The sequence below is a fragment of the Podarcis tiliguerta genome (assembly GCF_965153285.1).
Source record: "Podarcis tiliguerta genome assembly, chromosome: 1".
Taxonomy (NCBI): domain Eukaryota; kingdom Metazoa; phylum Chordata; class Lepidosauria; order Squamata; family Lacertidae; genus Podarcis; species Podarcis tiliguerta.
In genome coordinates this window covers 18,632,909-18,651,058 of record NC_139534.1, presented here as the reverse complement: position 1 = coordinate 18,651,058, position 18,150 = coordinate 18,632,909, and the positions used below count along the sequence as shown (strand labels likewise).

The following is an 18,150-nucleotide window of genomic DNA, read 5'->3' as shown; positions in this document are numbered from 1 at the left end:
TCTCCTTGTGCCCTCCATCTTTCCCAACATCAGGGTCTTTTCCAGGGAGTCTTCTCTTCTCATGAGGTGGCCAAAGTATTGGAACCTCAGCTTCAGGATCTGTCCTTCCAGTGAGCGCTCAGGGCTGCTTTCCTTCAGAATGGATAGGTTTGATCTTCTACTATACTAAATATATTTGCTTCACTGGGGAGGGGGAATACTTTGGGTTTTCTGATTGCTCAGAGGTCGGCAAAACTAGCTTAAAGGATATTGTGCTACTGTAACGTTGCTGTCCTTATAGTTCATATCTCTTATTACCCTGTGGCTTATAGCATTCATCAATTTCCTCCAATGTGGTGCCTTCCAGTTGTTCTGAAGTACAACTCTCATCATCCCAAGCCAGCGCAGCCTTGGGGGTACACCTGATACCTGCATTATTTCCCCTTTTCCATGCCCAGAGTATTCACACCATTTTTTCCTGAAAGGTCTGTGGTACATTCAGTGCTTGTCTTGGGATGGGGACACAAATCATGGGCCACCTTTCATATTCTGTCCACAGTTCCTTAATAATAATCCTGTCTTAACTGCAGAGAGACCTGCTTTCCTAGCAATTTTCCACCAGTCCTCCCTGGATGCTACTAAGAATTTTGAAAGCAGAAGCAGCTTTCAAGTTCATGTTTGTTGCTTGATAAACACAGGACACAGCTAAATTTTTGAGTTATAAAACTGAGCAGCTGTGCTGGATTTGAATAGTCCCTACAGATTGAAAACCACTGACCATCATGTCTAGATGAGCTGCCTTAAATCAATCACCGAGGCTGCTGATTTTTTTGACCATAGCAGGATATGTACATCCCCCTTCCCATAGGAGAGCCAATCATCACATGTGTAATTTTATTGTTGCCCACGTTTAAAACCCCTCCCCATAAAATGTCTCTGTCCCAAAGCGTTTCCTCAGTAAGGATCGATTGCCAGGTTTGTTGTTGCCGCTAAATGGTTTTCGCAGTCCCTCCGTGAGGTTCTTATTTCTCCTGCAGGGTCTGCGCAAGTCATTAAACTGACGTCTTCGTATCATTAAAAACTTTAATTAATATGTTCAAATGCTGAACCCAAAATGAGCTGCCAGAGAAATGTGAACCACAGAAATGTGGGAAAGAGACTGAAACCATTCAATAGATATTTAATTACCCAACTTTAATTGTGAAGGCCATAAGGAATTAGGTGCCTCAGGCATGAGAGAAGTTCCAATTACTACTTCATTTTAAAATGTGCACATTTGGAAGGAAACATTTTTTACCTCAAAGGCGGATATACTTGTATCGTTGTTGGGGACCTATGTGGTTGTTCCATTTCTTACTGGTTTTTAGTATTGTACCTTCATCGTGTTATTTCTTCCCCTTTAGATAATCATTTCTTTTCTTCTTCTTCTTTGAAATCATTTTTATTGGTTTTACAAATACAAAGTTATAAACAGAAAATCGAGAAATATATCCATATAAAGAGATTCCTCAGGATTTCCCCCCATCTGCTCCCTGGGGTCTCACTTTAAACCATAATAATAATAATAATAATAATAATAATAATAATAATAATATATTTATTATGTATTCCCATCCATCTGGCTGGGTTTCCCCAGCCACTCTGGGGGGCTTCCAACAAAATATTAAAAAAACAATAAAACACCAAACATTAAAAACTTCCCTAAACAGGGCTGCCTTCAGATGTCTTCTAAAAGGCAGATTGTTTATTGATTACTGCATATTCTTCCATACTCCTATTTTTATATCAAACCATATTATCCATGGTAATTATTACGCTACAAGTGAAATCAAAATCATGCTGATGTTCCCATCTGCTTACAGTGGTCTCCTAAATAATTCTTTTATAAAGTTTTTGTCCTCTTGGTTCCTGAGCTTTCTGGTCAGTTTTGCCATTTTAGCGTAGTCCATCAGCTTGCTTTGCCACTCCTCTCTGGTAGGGACTTCGTCTTTTTTCTATCTCTGGGCTAATTATTCCAAGTGTGTCACAATAAGAATTCAGTTTGCAGAACCGAGTTTATGTTACGTTACAAATGTGGTGGGGCTCCCGCCAGGAATTTTTGATCCCCGTTCGGTCATGAAGTTCACTGGCTTCTCTTAGGCCATAAAGCAAAATTGCTGCAGAAATGTGAGAATGGTACTTAAGAATGGGGGGAAACGAGAAACTGAGAGAAATTGAAATTGACAGATTCACTCATCCCTGCTTGAAGGTTAAAAATTTTCAGGTGGGATCAATGTTGTGCTGTTACAAATGTTTCATCAGCTTGTCAAATCCCCTTTCCCATGTGCTGCTCTCCCAATAACAACAACAACAACAACAACAACAACAACAATAACAACAACAATAACAGCAGCAACAATTTATTATTTGTACCCCGCCCATCTGGCTGGGTTTCCCCAGCCACTCTGGGCAGCTTTCAACAGAATATTAAAATATAGTAGTCTATTAAATATTAAAAGCTTCCCTAAACAGGGCTGCCTTCTGATGTCTTCTAAAAGTCTGGTACAGTGGTGCCTCGGGTTACAGCCGCTTCAGGTTACAGATTCCGCTAACCCAGAAATAGTACCTCGGGTTAAGAACTTTGCTTCAGGATGAGAACAGAAATCACGCAGCAGCAGGAGGCCCCATTAGCTAAATTGGTGCTTCAGGTTAAGAACAGTTTCAGGTCAAGAATGGACCTCCGGAACGGATTAAGTTCTTAACCCGAGGTACCACTGTAGTTGTTTTTCTCTTTGACATCTGGTGGGAGGGCGTTCCACAGAATGGGCGCCACTACCGAGAAGACCCTCTTCCTGGTTCCCTGTAACCTCACTTCTTGCAGGGAGGGAACCGCCAGAAGGCTTGTGTGCAGAACAGGGGGAAGCTCTCTTGCTCAAGTGCCTAGCACAGGGCTTCCGTAGATGAGGTTCTTTAGGTGAATCTAGCTCCCTCCCCACTCCCATATTCTAGCCCAAGCATATCCAGGTTTCTTTTATCAAATTTGCCGATTCTATCCTGCCCAAGACCCTGGAATGCTTCTGCAAGTCAGAGTACATATTGAGTTCACAACATAATGGTGGTCTAAATAAGTTGTCCTTAGTATGGTGACATACCAACTGATCCAGAATGTGGCAGCTAGACTGGCGATTGGGAGTGGCCGCCGAGACCATATAACACTGGTCCTGAAAGACCTACATTGGCTCCCTGTACATTTCCGAGCACAATTCAAAGTGTTGGTGCTGACCTTTAAAGCCCTAAATGGCTTCGGCCCAGTATACCTGAAGGAGCGTTCCACCCCCATCGTTCAGCCCGGACACTGAGGTCCAGCTCCAAGGGCCTTCTGGCAGTTCCCTCACTGCAAGAAGTGAGGTTACAGGGAACCAGGCAGAGGGCCTTCTCTGTAGCGCGCCTGCCCTGTGGAACACCCTCCCACCAGATGTCAAGGAAATAGAAAACTATCTATTGGGGTATGGAAGAATATGCAGTAATCAATAAACAATCTGGCTTTTAGAAGAAGGCAGCCCTGTTTAGGGAAGTTTTTAGTGTTTGATCTTTTATCGTGTTTTTAATATTTTGTTGGGAGCCACCCAGAGTGACTGGAGAAACCCAGCCAGATGGGCAGGGTATAAATAAATGATGATGATGATGATGATGATGATGGGCTCCACCAGACATCCTGTTGATTCAGCATTCATCCCAATTTGTTTGCACAAATCATTCTGATTTTATTATGGGGCAGCTGCACAACAATGGGCATTCATCTGCATTTCCCTGCTGGGTGTTTTCATGTCTTTTTTCCCCTCATTCATTCATCCCACAGTTTTCAGTGCATTTTCCCATCACTTTCTTAACTCCCACAAAGTCTAGGTTTTGTTTTTGTGTTTTTTTAAGAAAAAGTGGGTTTGTTGCTCTAGGGCAATAAAGGACGTTAATCCACTTTAAAAGCACAAAAATACGTTTCTGGTATGCACATGAATCCCTCCAGCAAAACATAGTGACTCTCTGGAAGCACCCTTTGATTTGGGTCTGGTTCGTTCCCTCTCTCTTTCTCAGAATCTGTATTAAAATGTCAAATTCTGACAAGTGGGGGAAAGCAGGTTAAGAACATTTTTATTAGTGCAACGTGTTCTATGGATTGAGTGCTGGAGCTTTCCCATTCAACATTGCCCGAGCTGCAGCTGAAGCCATTAAGGAAGTTTTGAAGCAGGAACTGGAGAGGATTGCTGGGGGATTATAAACGTCAATCAGGATGCCTTTACCTTTGTACTGACAAGGAGAAGTGATTTATCAGCTATGTCACAGTCTCGGAGCTTTTCTTCTCCTCATACCCTTCACTTCGGGCAAGCACCAATTTGTTGATGTGCTTTTTTGGCAGCTCTATTTCCTTTTGCCCCCGGGGTCCCGAAATTCCATTTGTGTGAATTTGGAACATACAAAATAGAAAGAGAGGATTGTTCCTCACAACGCTGCTCTGGAAGGGCTTTAAGAATATGCCAAGTTAAGGTGCACCTAGCTTCCAAAATACACAACTCTTACCTACTCTAAGATATGCACAGGAAGGAACTTATTATTTGTCTTACATTTTGTTCGCATCTGACCCCATTGTCCCTCATTTGCGTGTTCACACCCAGAGATTTCCCCCTACATAAAAACACATTTGACCCAAGAGGGGGTTGACCAAACAAAGTTGAGTCCCTGGATTCCTTTAACGGAATACCCTTCATATAGGGATGGCGAGACCGTTCTCCCATCCCTATCACATGAACCAGTGCCTATCCGCAACCTTACAAGTTGTGATGATTTGCTACGCGGCAGGCGAAACCCAAATGGCAACAGCCCATCAGCCAAGTGGGGAAATTCCTGCCGTGCCCCTGTCCCAATGAGAGACGACGCACAATGGCTTAGCAAGGTCAATCGCAAAAATGCCCTAAAAGTAGGGAGAGGTGGGCGAGTGTTCCAACGCATGAGCAGAAAGAGGAAGCTCTGGCTCACATGCATAGGTATATATAGGTCCCTCAATCTGTTTAGACTGCACCCCATTGGCCAGATTAAAGCCAGCAACGAGGGACCTACCAATCAGGCGGTGTGGCTGTCCAATATGCCCACCCACAACCAGGAGGTCAGTCTCCAGGTCTCACAGCAACACGTGCCCTCTTTTAGGGAGGACACAATTTACCAGCATAGTCTTGATTTGCACATTCCTCGTTCGCCTTAAATAACCACCATGGCATATTGACTTTGAAGGACATTTTCGGTGGTGCCCTTTGAAATCTTGAATCAGACGGTCAGAGGGTGCACTGCGCAATCCTATACAGGTTTATTAAGAGTTCATTCACACTGATTTTAATGGTACTTCCTTACCAGTAAGAGTGCACAGGATGGCACCCTTAAAATACCCTTGGGATTAGTTTGGAATTGTTTTTCAAAGGGGAGTATGTGATACTGTAACCAGCCCATCCATGTTCTGGAAGATTAATTGCTCATACCTTTAAAGAAGAGAAAATTATTTCAGCCAAGAGGAATCTGGCAGGTAGATAAAAAGATTTAGTTCTATTTGTTACTGACAAATGAACAAAATCTATTTTTGTACCAGCAGGTTAGAAAATATGACCTTCCCTTCTATAGTGTTTTCTTATGTGCTATTCCAGTCTTTAAAGAACCAATAAATCAGCCAAGAAGAACTGGATCAATTTACTGTCCGCTTCACTTTAAAACCAAGGTAAATCTGTCAATTCACTGGAACCACTCAGCATCTCTAAAACCTTTCCGATGTATTTATCCTGTGGGGGCAGGAATGTTGGGAATTAGCAGAAAAAGTGAGCGTGGACCTTCTCAGTTACTTACCTTTTAGAACTGAGTGATGTATAGATTCCTTCCAGAATTTCAATAGAACTTTTTTTTCTAAAGGAATGTTCCAATCTATTTCTCAAAGTTAAGGAAACCAAAGTAACTTCTTTGGGCATTGAGTCAACCAGTTAACCTCAAATGAAGTCAGCTCAAACACACACACACACACACACACACACACACACACACCACTTATGAAGTTGGACAGACTTATTTTCACCTGAAGTGAAACTCAAGAGAAAACGGGTCTCTGTGCTTATGAGATCTTTCAGACTCTTTGATAGCACTGCGATTATGAAGAGTTGTTGTTGCAGCTGAAGGTTTCTGCTGGGAATTTAGGAAAATCCCCAAGAATCCTTTCAAAAAGTGGGGCCCAAGACTTATCACGTTCTCAGCAAATGGCTTCATGACAAGCATTAAGTCTAATAAGAAAGAAGATATTGTTAAAGACAAGGCTAAGGACAAGTGACCCCTCACATGACTTTCCCCTGCATGACTTTCCCCTCAAAAAAATGAAGTACAGTGGTACCTTGGTTCTCAAGCTTAATCAGTTCTGGAAGTCTGTTCCAAAACCAAAGTGTTCTAAAACCAAGGCACGCTTTCCCATAGAAAGTAATGCAAAAGGGATTAATCCCTTCCAGACTTTTAAAAACAACACCTAAAACAGCAATTTAACATGAATTTTACTATCTAACAAGACCATTGATCCATAAAATGAAAGCAATAATCAATGTACTGTACTATAAAATAAATAAGGCAGTATTGTAGATGATAAAAATATATTTTTTTCTTACCTGCACTGATAGTCATTGTTTGGATGGGGGTCTTTTATTCATTTCCGCAGTCACTCAGACAATCAATTGGTAGCTGAACTGGGTTCCACACAGTCACAAAAACAAATTAACTGAAAATGCCTCAAAAACAAAAACGCAAAATAAATAGCAAAAACAAAAGCGCCAAACTTAATCCGCTCCGGAAGTCTGATTGACTTCCAAAATGTTTGAAAACCAAAAGGCAGCTTCTGATTGGTGCAGGTGTGGGAATGTTCAGGGATGCAGGAGAGTATATATTGTTTGATTATATCCTTTCCAATTTAGCAGAGTAACATTCCCCTTTATAAACTTGCACACCAGATGTGTTTGCTCAGGCTCGCTAAAGCCTCTAAAATAAGTTACTTGGTAAATTCCCCTTTAGTCCCTCATAAAAGGAATAGATACGACACAGTCTTCTATAAAAGTATAAAAAGAGTTTACTCACTCACTCATTCTTTTCACAGATGGATCCCAGAAGGCAGACTTAAGTTACAAAAGTAATATACCTGGAAACTATCCAATAAGGAGACAGCTCCTTTGTCCTCTCTTGGCTGGAAGCCAAGAGAGCATCTTAGGCTAAGCAGATGTTGCTTCTTCGACGAATGTAGTCAGAGAGAGAGAGATGGCGGCTACTCCTATGTTTTTGTTACCTGCACAGGTGAGGCCACGCCCACCTCTGGTCACACATAGAGGAAGTCTGTTGCAGCCTAGGAGGAAACAAGAAGTTCCAACTGGCTGGTCCAGACATCCCCTTTTTATGTCCACTCTAGGGATGTTGTACTTGACTGCTCTGTGTTTCACATCCCACAGCAGGCGCCCCGGAAACAATAGCCGACAGCAGTATTGGACGTTCAGCTTCTGAAAAAGAATTGAAAACTGGAACACTTACTTCTGGGTTTTCGGTGTTTGGGAACCAAGGTGTTTGAGTACCAAGGTATTTGAGAACCAAGGTACCACTGTTGTTGTTGTTTAGTCGTTTAGTCGCGTCCGACTCTTTGTGACCCCATGGACCAGAGCACGCCAGGCACTCCTGTCTTCCACTGCCTCCCAGAGTTTGGTCAAACTCACGTTCATAGCTTCGAGAACACTGTCCAACCATCTCGTCCTCTGTCGTCCCCTTCTCCTTGTGCCCTCAATCTTTTCCAGGGAGTCATCTCTTCTCACGAGGTGGCCAAAGTATTGGAGCCTCAGCTTCAGGATCTGTCCTTCCAGTGAGGAGGTACCACTGTAGTGAGCCATCATGACATAGTACAATATGGTTTTCCAAGTAGCAGTGAGGTCACAAAGGATCAGAGTTTACAGTCAGGTGACTGGAATGCCATTCATGGGGAAAGGTAGAGACATTTCCCTGGCAATGTCAGTGTAGAGTTATTTCGATCTCTGAGTGCAGCAGATTGCTGGGGGATATGTACTGATATGTACAAGAGCCAGTGTGGTGTAGTGGTTAAGAGCGGTAGTCCCGTAATCTGGGGAACCGGGTTCGCGTCTCCGCTCTTCCACATGCAGCTGCTGGGTGACCTTAGGCCAGTCACACTTCTCTGAAGTCTCTCAGCCCCACTCACCTCACAGAGTGTTTGTTGTGGGGGAGGAAGGGATAGGAGAATGTTAGCCGCTTTGAGACTCCTTAAAGGGAGTGAAAGGCGGGATATCAAATCCAAACTCCTCCTCTTCTTCTTCTTCTTCTTCTTCTTCTACTGTAATGTTTCCCGGAGTAAATGACTGGATAAGGATGAGTGGGTGAATACTTGAATTAGATATGGCCAAGGTGCTGCGGACAATTATAAAAACCAAAACACAAACAACCCAATAATCCCTCCCTCCCCAACACAATTTAAAAGGGCATCAGATGTCAATCAGCCCAAGGCCTGGTTGAAGAGGATCGTTTGCCTGCTGCCTAAAAATATATAATGAAGGTGCCAGGCGAAGCTTCATGAGGAGAACTTTCCACAATTGTGGAGTCACTGAAGAAAAGGCTCGTTTTTGTGTTGCCACCCTCTGGACCTCGCATGGAGGAGGCACGCAAAGAAGGGCCTCAGAAGATGATCTCAGGGTCCATGTAGGTTCATACTGAGAGAGGAGGTCCTTGAGGCAGTGGCGTAGCGTGGGGGGGTGCAGGGGGGGGCCGGCCGCACCAGGCGCAACATCTGGGGGTTAGGTTTAGGGGGCGCAAATCCACGGGTTAGGGGGTGCAAATTACTTGCCTTGCCCCGGGTGCTGACAACCCACGTTACGCCACTGCCTTGAGGTACTGCAATCCTGATCTGTTTAAGCAAATAGTCTCATGGCATGTGCAGGGTTTCAGCTGAACTCAGCTTCTCAGTAACAAATCTTATCCCAGTGCTCATCCAGTGCTTGTCCCTGTTGGATGGCAAGCTGTATATGAGCCAGTTGAAGCTGAATTTGGCCAAGGCTGAAGTAATTACGGTCGGCATGTAACCTGGAGAAAGTATCGGTATACACTTTAGACACCAGTGTCTAACTGGAAGCTCTGGAGCACTTCGGATTATAACTGAATTTGTCAGAATCTCATCTGCATGGTTCCCACACCGTACAATTTCATGATTGCAAGCTGGTTGGAGTGGGGATTTTTTCTGAGCGTACTTGGGATGCAGCCAGACGGTCCCTCATGCATCTTAAAATGGGTACAGAGCTTTCCTCTCCAGAGCTCCTTGCATAAGAAACCCAGGTTTTCTCCTGACACAATTTGAGCACTCCCCCTTCGCTCCACAATGTATTTTAAATGGATTTTGGCAAACCCATCAGATTAACAATCTTGTTGCTAGCCCTGATAATAAATATCCATGTCAACAGGCACATTTTTACATGTCATATGCTTGTAAGCCTCCATGGTACTGTACTGATTCTGGAACTCGCTGGCCAATAACAGTGGAAGACGACCTACAGCTGTGTGCTTCTTGGGAACGTGTGCCTCAAGTGAATCACGTCTGCTTCCTTTGATTGGACTCAATGTTCTGCCATTATGCAGAGTTGGAGCAGTGGCCAAGCATCATTTCTCTGGACCTGGAACAAATTCGTAACATCTCCTCCTCCCCTATACCTACAATCTCATCCATTATAAAGGGAAAACACGCACACCAAAAATAGCCTCTATCACTTTACAGCTGTCTGTTTTCATTCATCTCATTCCTGCACTGTCAATCTCTTTCTATTACAGAATCCACAGGTATGCACAGTGGGTAGGTAGCATAGCCCAGAGATATGGCCAGACTATGCTCCTAGTGCTCCAGGGCCACCCAGGCAATAAGGAACAGCAATACTGTGGATGCTCGGGTTGGAAACGTGATCCATGTGGGATGCACGTTCGCAACCCGCATCTGTGCACACGCGGGTTGCGATTCAGCACTTCTGCGCATTCACAAAGCATGATTTAGCGCTTCTGCGCATGTGCAACCGCCAAAACCCGGAAGTAACCCATACTTCTGGGTTTTGGCAGTCTGTAACCTGAAAAAATGCAAGCTGAAGCGTCTGTAAATCAAGGTATTACTGTACAGCTGAGATGGCGAGACTAACAGGGAAAATTCGGAACCAGCAGGACCAGACTTTCCTAAAGGAATGGAAGAAGTTTTCGATATATCTGGGAAGCAATGGTAACCAATTGACATCACTTGCAGGGTTAAAAGAAGTTTTGTAAGGAGCAATTTATAAATTATTGTGAAAAGAATTAAGAATAGATGTATTGGAAATTTGAGTTTATAGCAATAATGATAGTAACAAAATGCATAATTAGAAAGGCTTTACAGCCAAAAAATTTGAAAGGATGTTATGCTGGAAAATATGTGTAAAAACTAATAAAATATTATTATTATTATTTAAAAAAGCAATACAGGCAGTGATCATTTTAAAGGTAAAGGGACCCTTCACCATTAGGTCCAGTCGTGGATGACTCTGGGGTTGCGGCACTCATCTTGCTTTACTGGCCGAGGGAGCCGGCGTTTGTCTGCAGACAGTTTTTCCAAGTCATTCGGCAACCCCAGAGTCATTAGCGACTGGACTTAACTGTCAGGGGTCCTTTACCTTTTGGCAACCCACTTATCCCACTACTTAGTTGGTCTATAAGGTGCTACTGGACAATTTTATTATTATTAGTTTTAGCTCCCTCCAATGTAATCCAAATCTCTCCTCTAGAGGAACAACACTCAACGGGGCTTGACTAATCCTCCATTAGGACCCTCATCCGGTTTAAGCAAACACCACAGACACAGCTGGGCATATTCTTTGCTCAAGAATCTACTGGAGATATACTTATCCAGCTGCAAATGGAAAAGCATACTTAATCAAGAATACGAGTGATTCATTGAAGCTGGGCTGAAAGGCGAGCTGGAAGAGAGAAAGCTATCCCTTGATAAGAAGCAGACTATGACTCAGAAGATTTTTCTTCCAGTAAATGTCCCCCCCCCCTTGCAGCACAGCTGGATGAGTTTTCACTGCAATGCCTAGACAAGGCCTTGCATTCTTATTTCCTTTTAATGTTAAAGGCTGAATGATGTACTGTATCCTATTTTACGTGGGAACCGCTTCCCAATTGGCTTTCCTTTAACTTCATTGCTGCCGCACCGCCAGAGCACGATTTCTGTTCTCATCCTGAAGCAAAGTTCTTAACCTGAGGTACTATTTCTGGGTTAGCAGAGTCTGTAACCTGAAGCGTCTGTAACCTGAAGCGTCTGTAACCCGAGGTACCACTGTATCTATCATCTAATCTATTATCATCTATCCACCGTATTTTTCCGTCCATAGGACGCCCCCTATTTTTGAGGACTCAATTTTAGAAAAATGAGGGGAGATGGCCCAAAGTTGTTGAGCCTCTTCCCCGGCCCCCCCCCCATGCAACTGCAGGCGGGAAACACTCCATAGGTCGTTTCCCGTGCACAGAGCACAACCTCCCCCGATGCCGCCACGCATGGGAAACGACCCAGGGAGAGCCCGCCGCGCGCAGCGGCATCGGGGGAATTTGTGCTCCCGCCAACAAGCTGGCTGGCAGTGTGCAGCTTCTCCCCCCCCGCCACGCAGCTATGGGCAGGAAACACCCCCCAGATCACTCCTCCTCCCCCATGCCACTATCCGTGTATTGGACGACCCCAGTTTTTTGGCGTGATTTTGTAGTCAAAAAACCTCGTCCAATACACGGAAACATACGGTATCATCTATCTATCATCTATCATCTATCTATCTATCTATCTATCTATATAGCTAATCTTTCTCTATAGTAGAAAAGTTAGCAAAGGAAACTTAAACTCAACAGGAAAAGATCTGTTTTAGTAATAATAATAATAATAATAATAATAATAATAATAATAATAATAATGTAATATTTCAACCCCCACCCTGGGTATAAAGATCAATAAAAGATCAAACATTAAAAACTTCCCTAAACAGGACTGCCTTCAGATGTCTTCTAAAAGTTGTTTTTCTCTTTGACATCTGGTGGGAGGGCGTTCCACAGGGTGGGCGCCACCACTGAGAAGGCCCTCTGCCTGGTTCCCTGTAACCTCACTTCTCGCAGGGAGGGAACCGCCAGAAGGCCCTCGGAGCTGGACCTCAGTGTCCGGGCTGAACGATGGGGGTGGAGACGCTTCTTAATGGCCCAAAGCAATTATCAAAACAGGCTGTGTGTTTTGAAAGTACAACAACAAAAATGCCAGGGTTGGTTAACCCTCACAATGCATGCAACTGATGGCATGGCTATTTAGTTAGTTAGTTATATCATAAAATTTATGCACAGCTCGATTGTAATAAAAAACAACAACACTCAAAGCAGTTTGCAAAAGATAAAACAGTAAAATCAAGGGGGGAAACTCAGCCATACTTTAAAACAAGCGAAACTTAAAATAAATAAATAAAACAGATGGAGCACTGAAGCAGAGTCACCAAGAGCGGAAGAGTCATTCCTTTGACTTCTCTTCAGAAAAAGAAGAAAAAGGAAAAAGGAAGAAGCAAAACATGTTTGGGAGTGGATGCTCAGTGAACCAAATTATCTTAGCTGTGATAAGACACGCAAGTTACAACTCTTTCGCAATGCAACTATTTTCTTCTGAGGCAGGTGCCATTTGCAGAACATTCCTGTTCTGCGGTGGTTGAGTGATAACTTGAAAATATTTTTTTATACTTTCAAAACAAGCAGCCCACCACAAGGAAAGAAGGTGTGTAAATCTACTGTTTCAAACTTAACCATGGATTCCTGGAGGGGATTTTTCAACAAATGCAGCTGACAAGATTATGCTCAAGAACATCATACTGTCGTACCTTGGATCCCGAATGCCTTGCGAGTCGAACATTTGAGGCGAGTCAAATGCCTCAAACCCGGAAGTAAGTGTTCCAGTTTGTGAATGTTCTTTGGAACTCAAACATCCGGCATGGCTTCCTGCACTCAATCAGAAGCCACACTTTGGTTTCCGAACTTGGTTTTGGAAGTCGAACAGACTTCCGGAACAGATTCTGTTCAACTTCCGAGGTAGCACTGTACAGTGGTACCCCGCAAGACGAATGCCTCGGAAGACGAAAAACTCGCAAGACGAAAGGGTTTTTCGTTTTCTGAGGTGCTTCGCAAGACGGATTTTCCTAAGGGCTTGCTTCGCTAGACGAAACGGCCCTGCCTCTCGTGTCATGGCGACGGTCACTGCACGTACGCACGCTCGCTTCCCCGCTCCTCTGGCTCCCTCCCACCTTCCTGCTGATGGCTCCTCCGGCTCCCTCCCACCTTCTGGCTGACGGTTAGTGCCTTGCGCCGCTGCCCACCCCCCTCGTGCGCTCCCCTCGGAGAGCTGTTGCCGCCAGCACCTCTCTCTCCCTGGAGTCGCGCTCCTGAGCCCCGCCGCCCTCCAGCAGCCACATTGCACGGTGGCCACAACGAGGTACCGGCTGCGGCAGCTGTCCTGCTTCTCCCCGCCCCTCCCCACCGTTGTCAGTGTTTAAATGCAGTGGTGCTTCGCAAGACGAAAAAACTCGCACAACGAAAAAACTCGCGGAACGAATTAATTTCGTCTTGCGAGGCACCACTGTATTTGTTTCGGAATGGCCTGTGTTTCTAGCTCCCAAGCCAATGGTGCTTTGGCATCTCTGCAGCTGCTGCCAGCAAGGTGAATGATCTATGGAGCAACTCACAGAAGCCATATTAAGTGGCTCATATTTGGAACACTACTGACCTAAATCAGAAGATCCTAAATGGGACATTGTAGACTCCAGCGCCCCCCCCCCCAAAACACTGTGACACTTTTCCAAATGTATTTTGGACCCTTTCCAAAGACTTTTGGTTGTTTTCCCAATATTTCAAAACACTTTCTGCAATTATTTTGGACTCCGTTCCATGGAATAAATCACTTGTTAGGTTTCAGTCAGAAAATAAAATGCTCAATTCCCATTAACAATAAAAAGAAATATGCTAATAATAATGCATTATTATTATTATTATTATTATTGCTACTACTACTATTGTTATGTGCAATATCACAATGAAAGTTTTCTTGAACAGCAAACACCTATAATGTAGGCCAGACTAACTTCTAATTTGGAGGAGACTAATATATTTCATTTTCACAGAAAAATGGATTACTTTGTGGGTCAATATAAAGACAGGGGGGAAAGTTGCACTTAATTAACTTGGATTCTTAGGCCACTTATCCAAACCAGAATCAATATCTTCTTCATTGTACTAATTCTAATGTAAAAAAATATGATTTTATCCTAACCTTTTCATGTAAGCATTGATAGATGAGTCTTTTTCCAGTCTACGACCGTTTCATACATCTGTCCTTTCTGTCCAGCTTTCTGCAAAAAAGTGTGGAAAGTCACATTTAAACACACTTTTAACACATTTCCTCTAGAATGCATTTGGTATGCTTTTCTTCCAAGCTGAGAACTGCATTCACAACATTTGGAGCAGGGCAGAGCCTGAAGAATAACTGTGTTTCAATCCACAAGTCAGAGAAATGCAAACTGAATTGTCAACTTAAAAAACTACATTATCCAACATCCCTGTTTTTGTCCCTACACAAGCAGAAACAGGGAGCTCCTGAATTATAAATGGATGGAACATCTTTAGCAATTGCTGTTTGAAAATGTAGCTGTGAGTAATTCCGTTCTGCATAAGCTGATAGATACTGAGAAGGTCCACAAGATGTATAGGGTTTGGGTTTTTCTTTTGGTTAAGAAATCCCCGGTCAAAAATTGTGGGTGGCCACAAAGTAAAAAATAAACACCATTCAATTTGGGAACTTTTTGCTTCAATGCAATGTTATGTTTGTAAATGAAGCCTGAGAAAAGATAAACAGCCCTAAGATACTGAGGGGAAACAAACTTTCTGCTTATTTATGAAGAATTTGCCTATCCAAAACATTATTTTGGTCATTTATAGAGTAATAAGTCTCTGTTCTAGCCCCTTTAACATTTTCTGTGATGTGAAATATTTTTTAACAAGAGATGTTTTAAAAGTCTTCTGTATTCTTGTATTTTGCTTACACAAAACTTGCAAAACTTACAAAAAATAAAATTCTCAGAGTATTTTTTTTAAAAAAAATTAAAATAAGGAATACTAAGCATCAGGGATGCTATTGTCTGGACAATAAACCTCATTCTCAGAGGCAAGTGATGTGGTTTTTCCCTGGTGTAGTTCCTTATAAATGTGCAATATCAGACACTTTGATTGGCAGATAGTAGGATGAAATGTTGGAAGTGAATGCTTAAGTTGTTTGTAATTCCTTTTTGTAAGTCACCGTTTGTTTGTTTGTTTGTATATCACCCATCTGACTGGTTTGCCCCAGCCATTCTGGGCAGCTTCCAGCAAATCATAAAACCACAGGGCTGCTTTCAGCTGTCTTCTAAAAATTGTTTATTTCCATGACATCTGGTGGAGGACATTCCACAGGACGGGTGCTACCACCAAGAAGGCAGCGGTGGTGCTTCCCTGATTACTGCCCGGGGTGGATGGGTGGGCAGGCGCCTGTGGATGTGACCGTGGTGAGGGTGGGTGGGGTGTGCTGGGGGCAGGGTGCGTCAGGGGTGGAGCACTCACTCCAGCCAGCCAGCTCCTTCATGCTCTGGATCCTAGCGTCGGAGAGGAGTGCCTTCACCGCTTCGCCGCCGCTTCTGCTGCAAGCGATTGCAGCATCGAAGAGGGGCACCGTCACTCCCTCTCCACTGCCTGCAACTGGCTGGCGGCTGCGCCCTCCCTCTCGGCTGGATCAGGGGCAGCAATTGCTGCTGGCACTGCCCCAGCCCTGAAGGTGCAGCTTCCCTTGATGAGGAATTGTAGTGAGGTTCCTGATTGTGCCCCTTCAAAAAATATGCCCGGGTCAATGCGCTCCCCCCAATACACTATGCCACTGCAAGAAGGCCCTCTGCCTGGTTCCCTGTAACCTCGCTTCTCGTAATGAGGGAATCACCAGAAGAGAAGATAAAACTTTATTCGCATTAGCCAATGGCCATAGCAACAGTAAAACATTACAGTATACGCAGAAAAGGGAATTTGATATCAGAGCACAATTTAAAGCCCTGAATCAGCCGTCAGTTAGTGGCCCTTATTCTGATTGCCCCTGCTATGAACCTAGCGACCTTTGCTGTTATCTGCTCATTTCGATCTGATAGAAGAAAGGACATTGTGGCAGTGGTTGAGCACCCTGGGATGGTTAGTAGGAGTGGGGTGATGATCTCGTTCCTCAGGTCTTTGTAGAGAGTACAAGACAGGAGGACGTGTGCCGCTGTTTCGGTGCTACCATCTCCAAAGGGGCAAAGACGTTTCTCAGTTGGGATCTTTTGGAATCAACCCTCAAGTACCGCAGATGGCAAAACATCCAGTCTTGAAAGTGTAAAAGCACGTCTGTATTTTGGGATAATAAGTTTGTGTAGATATGGGGCCAGAGAATCAAAATGGAGAGGTGGAAAATGAACATACCAAGGACAGAATTTCCTTATACAGTGGTACCTCAGGTTACATACGCTTCAGGTTACATACACTTCAGGTTACAGACTCTGTTAACCCAGAAATAGTGCTTCAGGTTAAGCACTTTGCTTCAGGATGAGAACAGAAATTGTGCTCCGGAGGCGCGGCAGCAGCAGGAGGCCCCATTAGCTAAAGTGGTGTTTCAAGTTAAGAACAGTTTCAGGTAAAGTACGGACCTCCTGACTATTTATGGGTTAGTGGAGTCTGTAACTTGAAGCATATTTAACCTGAAGCGTATGTAACCCAAGGTACCACTGTACTGTCCTCCTTATTTTAAAATTAAAAACTTGAGAAGTTTCAGGAGAAGGGAGGGTGGCTGCCATCATTTCTCCTCAGTCCAGCCCCTGACAGCTGAACAATGTGGGTGGAGATGCTCCTTCAAGTATATTTAATTGTATCTATACTGGGGGGAGGGGGCAGAATTTAAAAGGGGCGAAGCTTACCTGCATCCCTCCCCCCATATTTTATTCAAGTTGGTACCCCTGGAAGGAGCAATAATATTTTTCTTAGTTGGCATGAGCTACAGAGACATTTTTTAACATGACAGATTTGCCCTCCAATACAGGTGCTGGGAGCAATCCCAGACAGTCTTGGCTGCTCCTTTCTATGATTGATATGATAACCATAAGCCCTGCTTCCTAAAACATAGAGGAGAACCCTCTCCCAAAACTAATTCTTACACATGACTACATTAGCATTATGGGCATGATTTATCAATCTGTTGTGGAAACAATTGCCTAAACAATTACATGCTGTTGATAGCACTCTCATTTTCTGGACCGTAGTTCCACAGTCATCATCATTATTAATAATATATCCTGACACTTTCTGACATGAATAACTCATGAGTCCAGGAATCTGCCAACTTGCTGAATACCAAAAACATTTTGTTTCCAATAGAAGTGCTCTTGCTCTGAGCAAGCCGCATGTTTTATGGCGTGTGTTTGCAGCATTTAAAATAATATTTCTATATTCCGAACTTGCAAAACCTTTGCTCAGTAAAATACCAATTGCACTAGATGCAGCTCAGATTGTATGGTTTTATGATTTGATTCTAAATCATAAGGGGGGGGGTCATATTTTGGATTTCAGACAGAAATACCAAGTGTCCCTATTTTCCAGGGTCAGTTCCAGATTTACCGAATCTGTCCCAGTTTCTAATTTGATCCCAGAATGTCCCACTTTTCTTTAGGACATCCCCATTTTCATCAGAGAAACATTGGAGGGTATGGTAGGATGTCCCTATTTTCATTGGAGACATGTTGGAGGGTATGGAATGATGTGATTCCCCAAAGCAAGGAGATAGAGATACAGTGGTGCCCCGCAAGACGAATGCCTCGCAAGACGGAAAACCCACTAGACGAAAGGGTTTTCCGTTTTGGAGGTGCTTCGCAAAACAAATTTCCTATGGGCTTGCTTCGCAAGACGAAAATGTCTTGCGAGTTCCTGCGGGGTTTTTTTCCTCCCCCCCCCTTTTTCCCAAGCCGCTTAACAGCTGATCTGCTAAGCCGCTTAACAGCTGATCCGCTAAGCCGCTTAACA

At 43.7% G+C, this 18,150-nt stretch overlaps 1 protein-coding gene across 1 annotated transcript; it reads right to left on the bottom strand.

Moving 5' to 3' along the window:
* Positions 1–3,523: 3,523 nt before the first annotated feature.
* LOC310684306 (uncharacterized protein) lies at positions 3,524–8,050 on the bottom strand. The gene is made up of 4 exons (XM_083455234.1): positions 6,639–8,050; positions 6,374–6,502; positions 6,065–6,266; positions 3,524–5,483 (listed from the first exon to the last, which is right to left on the bottom strand). The coding sequence occupies exons 1-4, from the start codon at positions 6,652–6,654 to the stop codon at positions 5,420–5,422; spliced, it is 411 nt and encodes a 136-aa protein (XP_083311360.1). The 5' UTR covers positions 6,655–8,050; the 3' UTR covers positions 3,524–5,419.
* Positions 8,051–18,150: the final 10,100 nt, after the last annotated feature.

What these genes read in the sequence shown, in the direction of transcription:
- LOC310684306 (XM_083455234.1), bottom strand. An exon ending in GATTAAGCTTGAGAACCAAG is followed by an intron (nt 6,267 to 6,373) that starts GTACCACTGTAC and finishes CTTTCTTATTAG; the next exon opens with ACTTAATGCTTGTCATGAAG. An exon ending in TCTCTTGAGTTTCACTTCAG is followed by an intron (nt 5,484 to 6,064) that starts GTGAAAATAAGT and finishes TCTTCTTTAAAG; the next exon opens with GTATGAGCAATTAATCTTCC.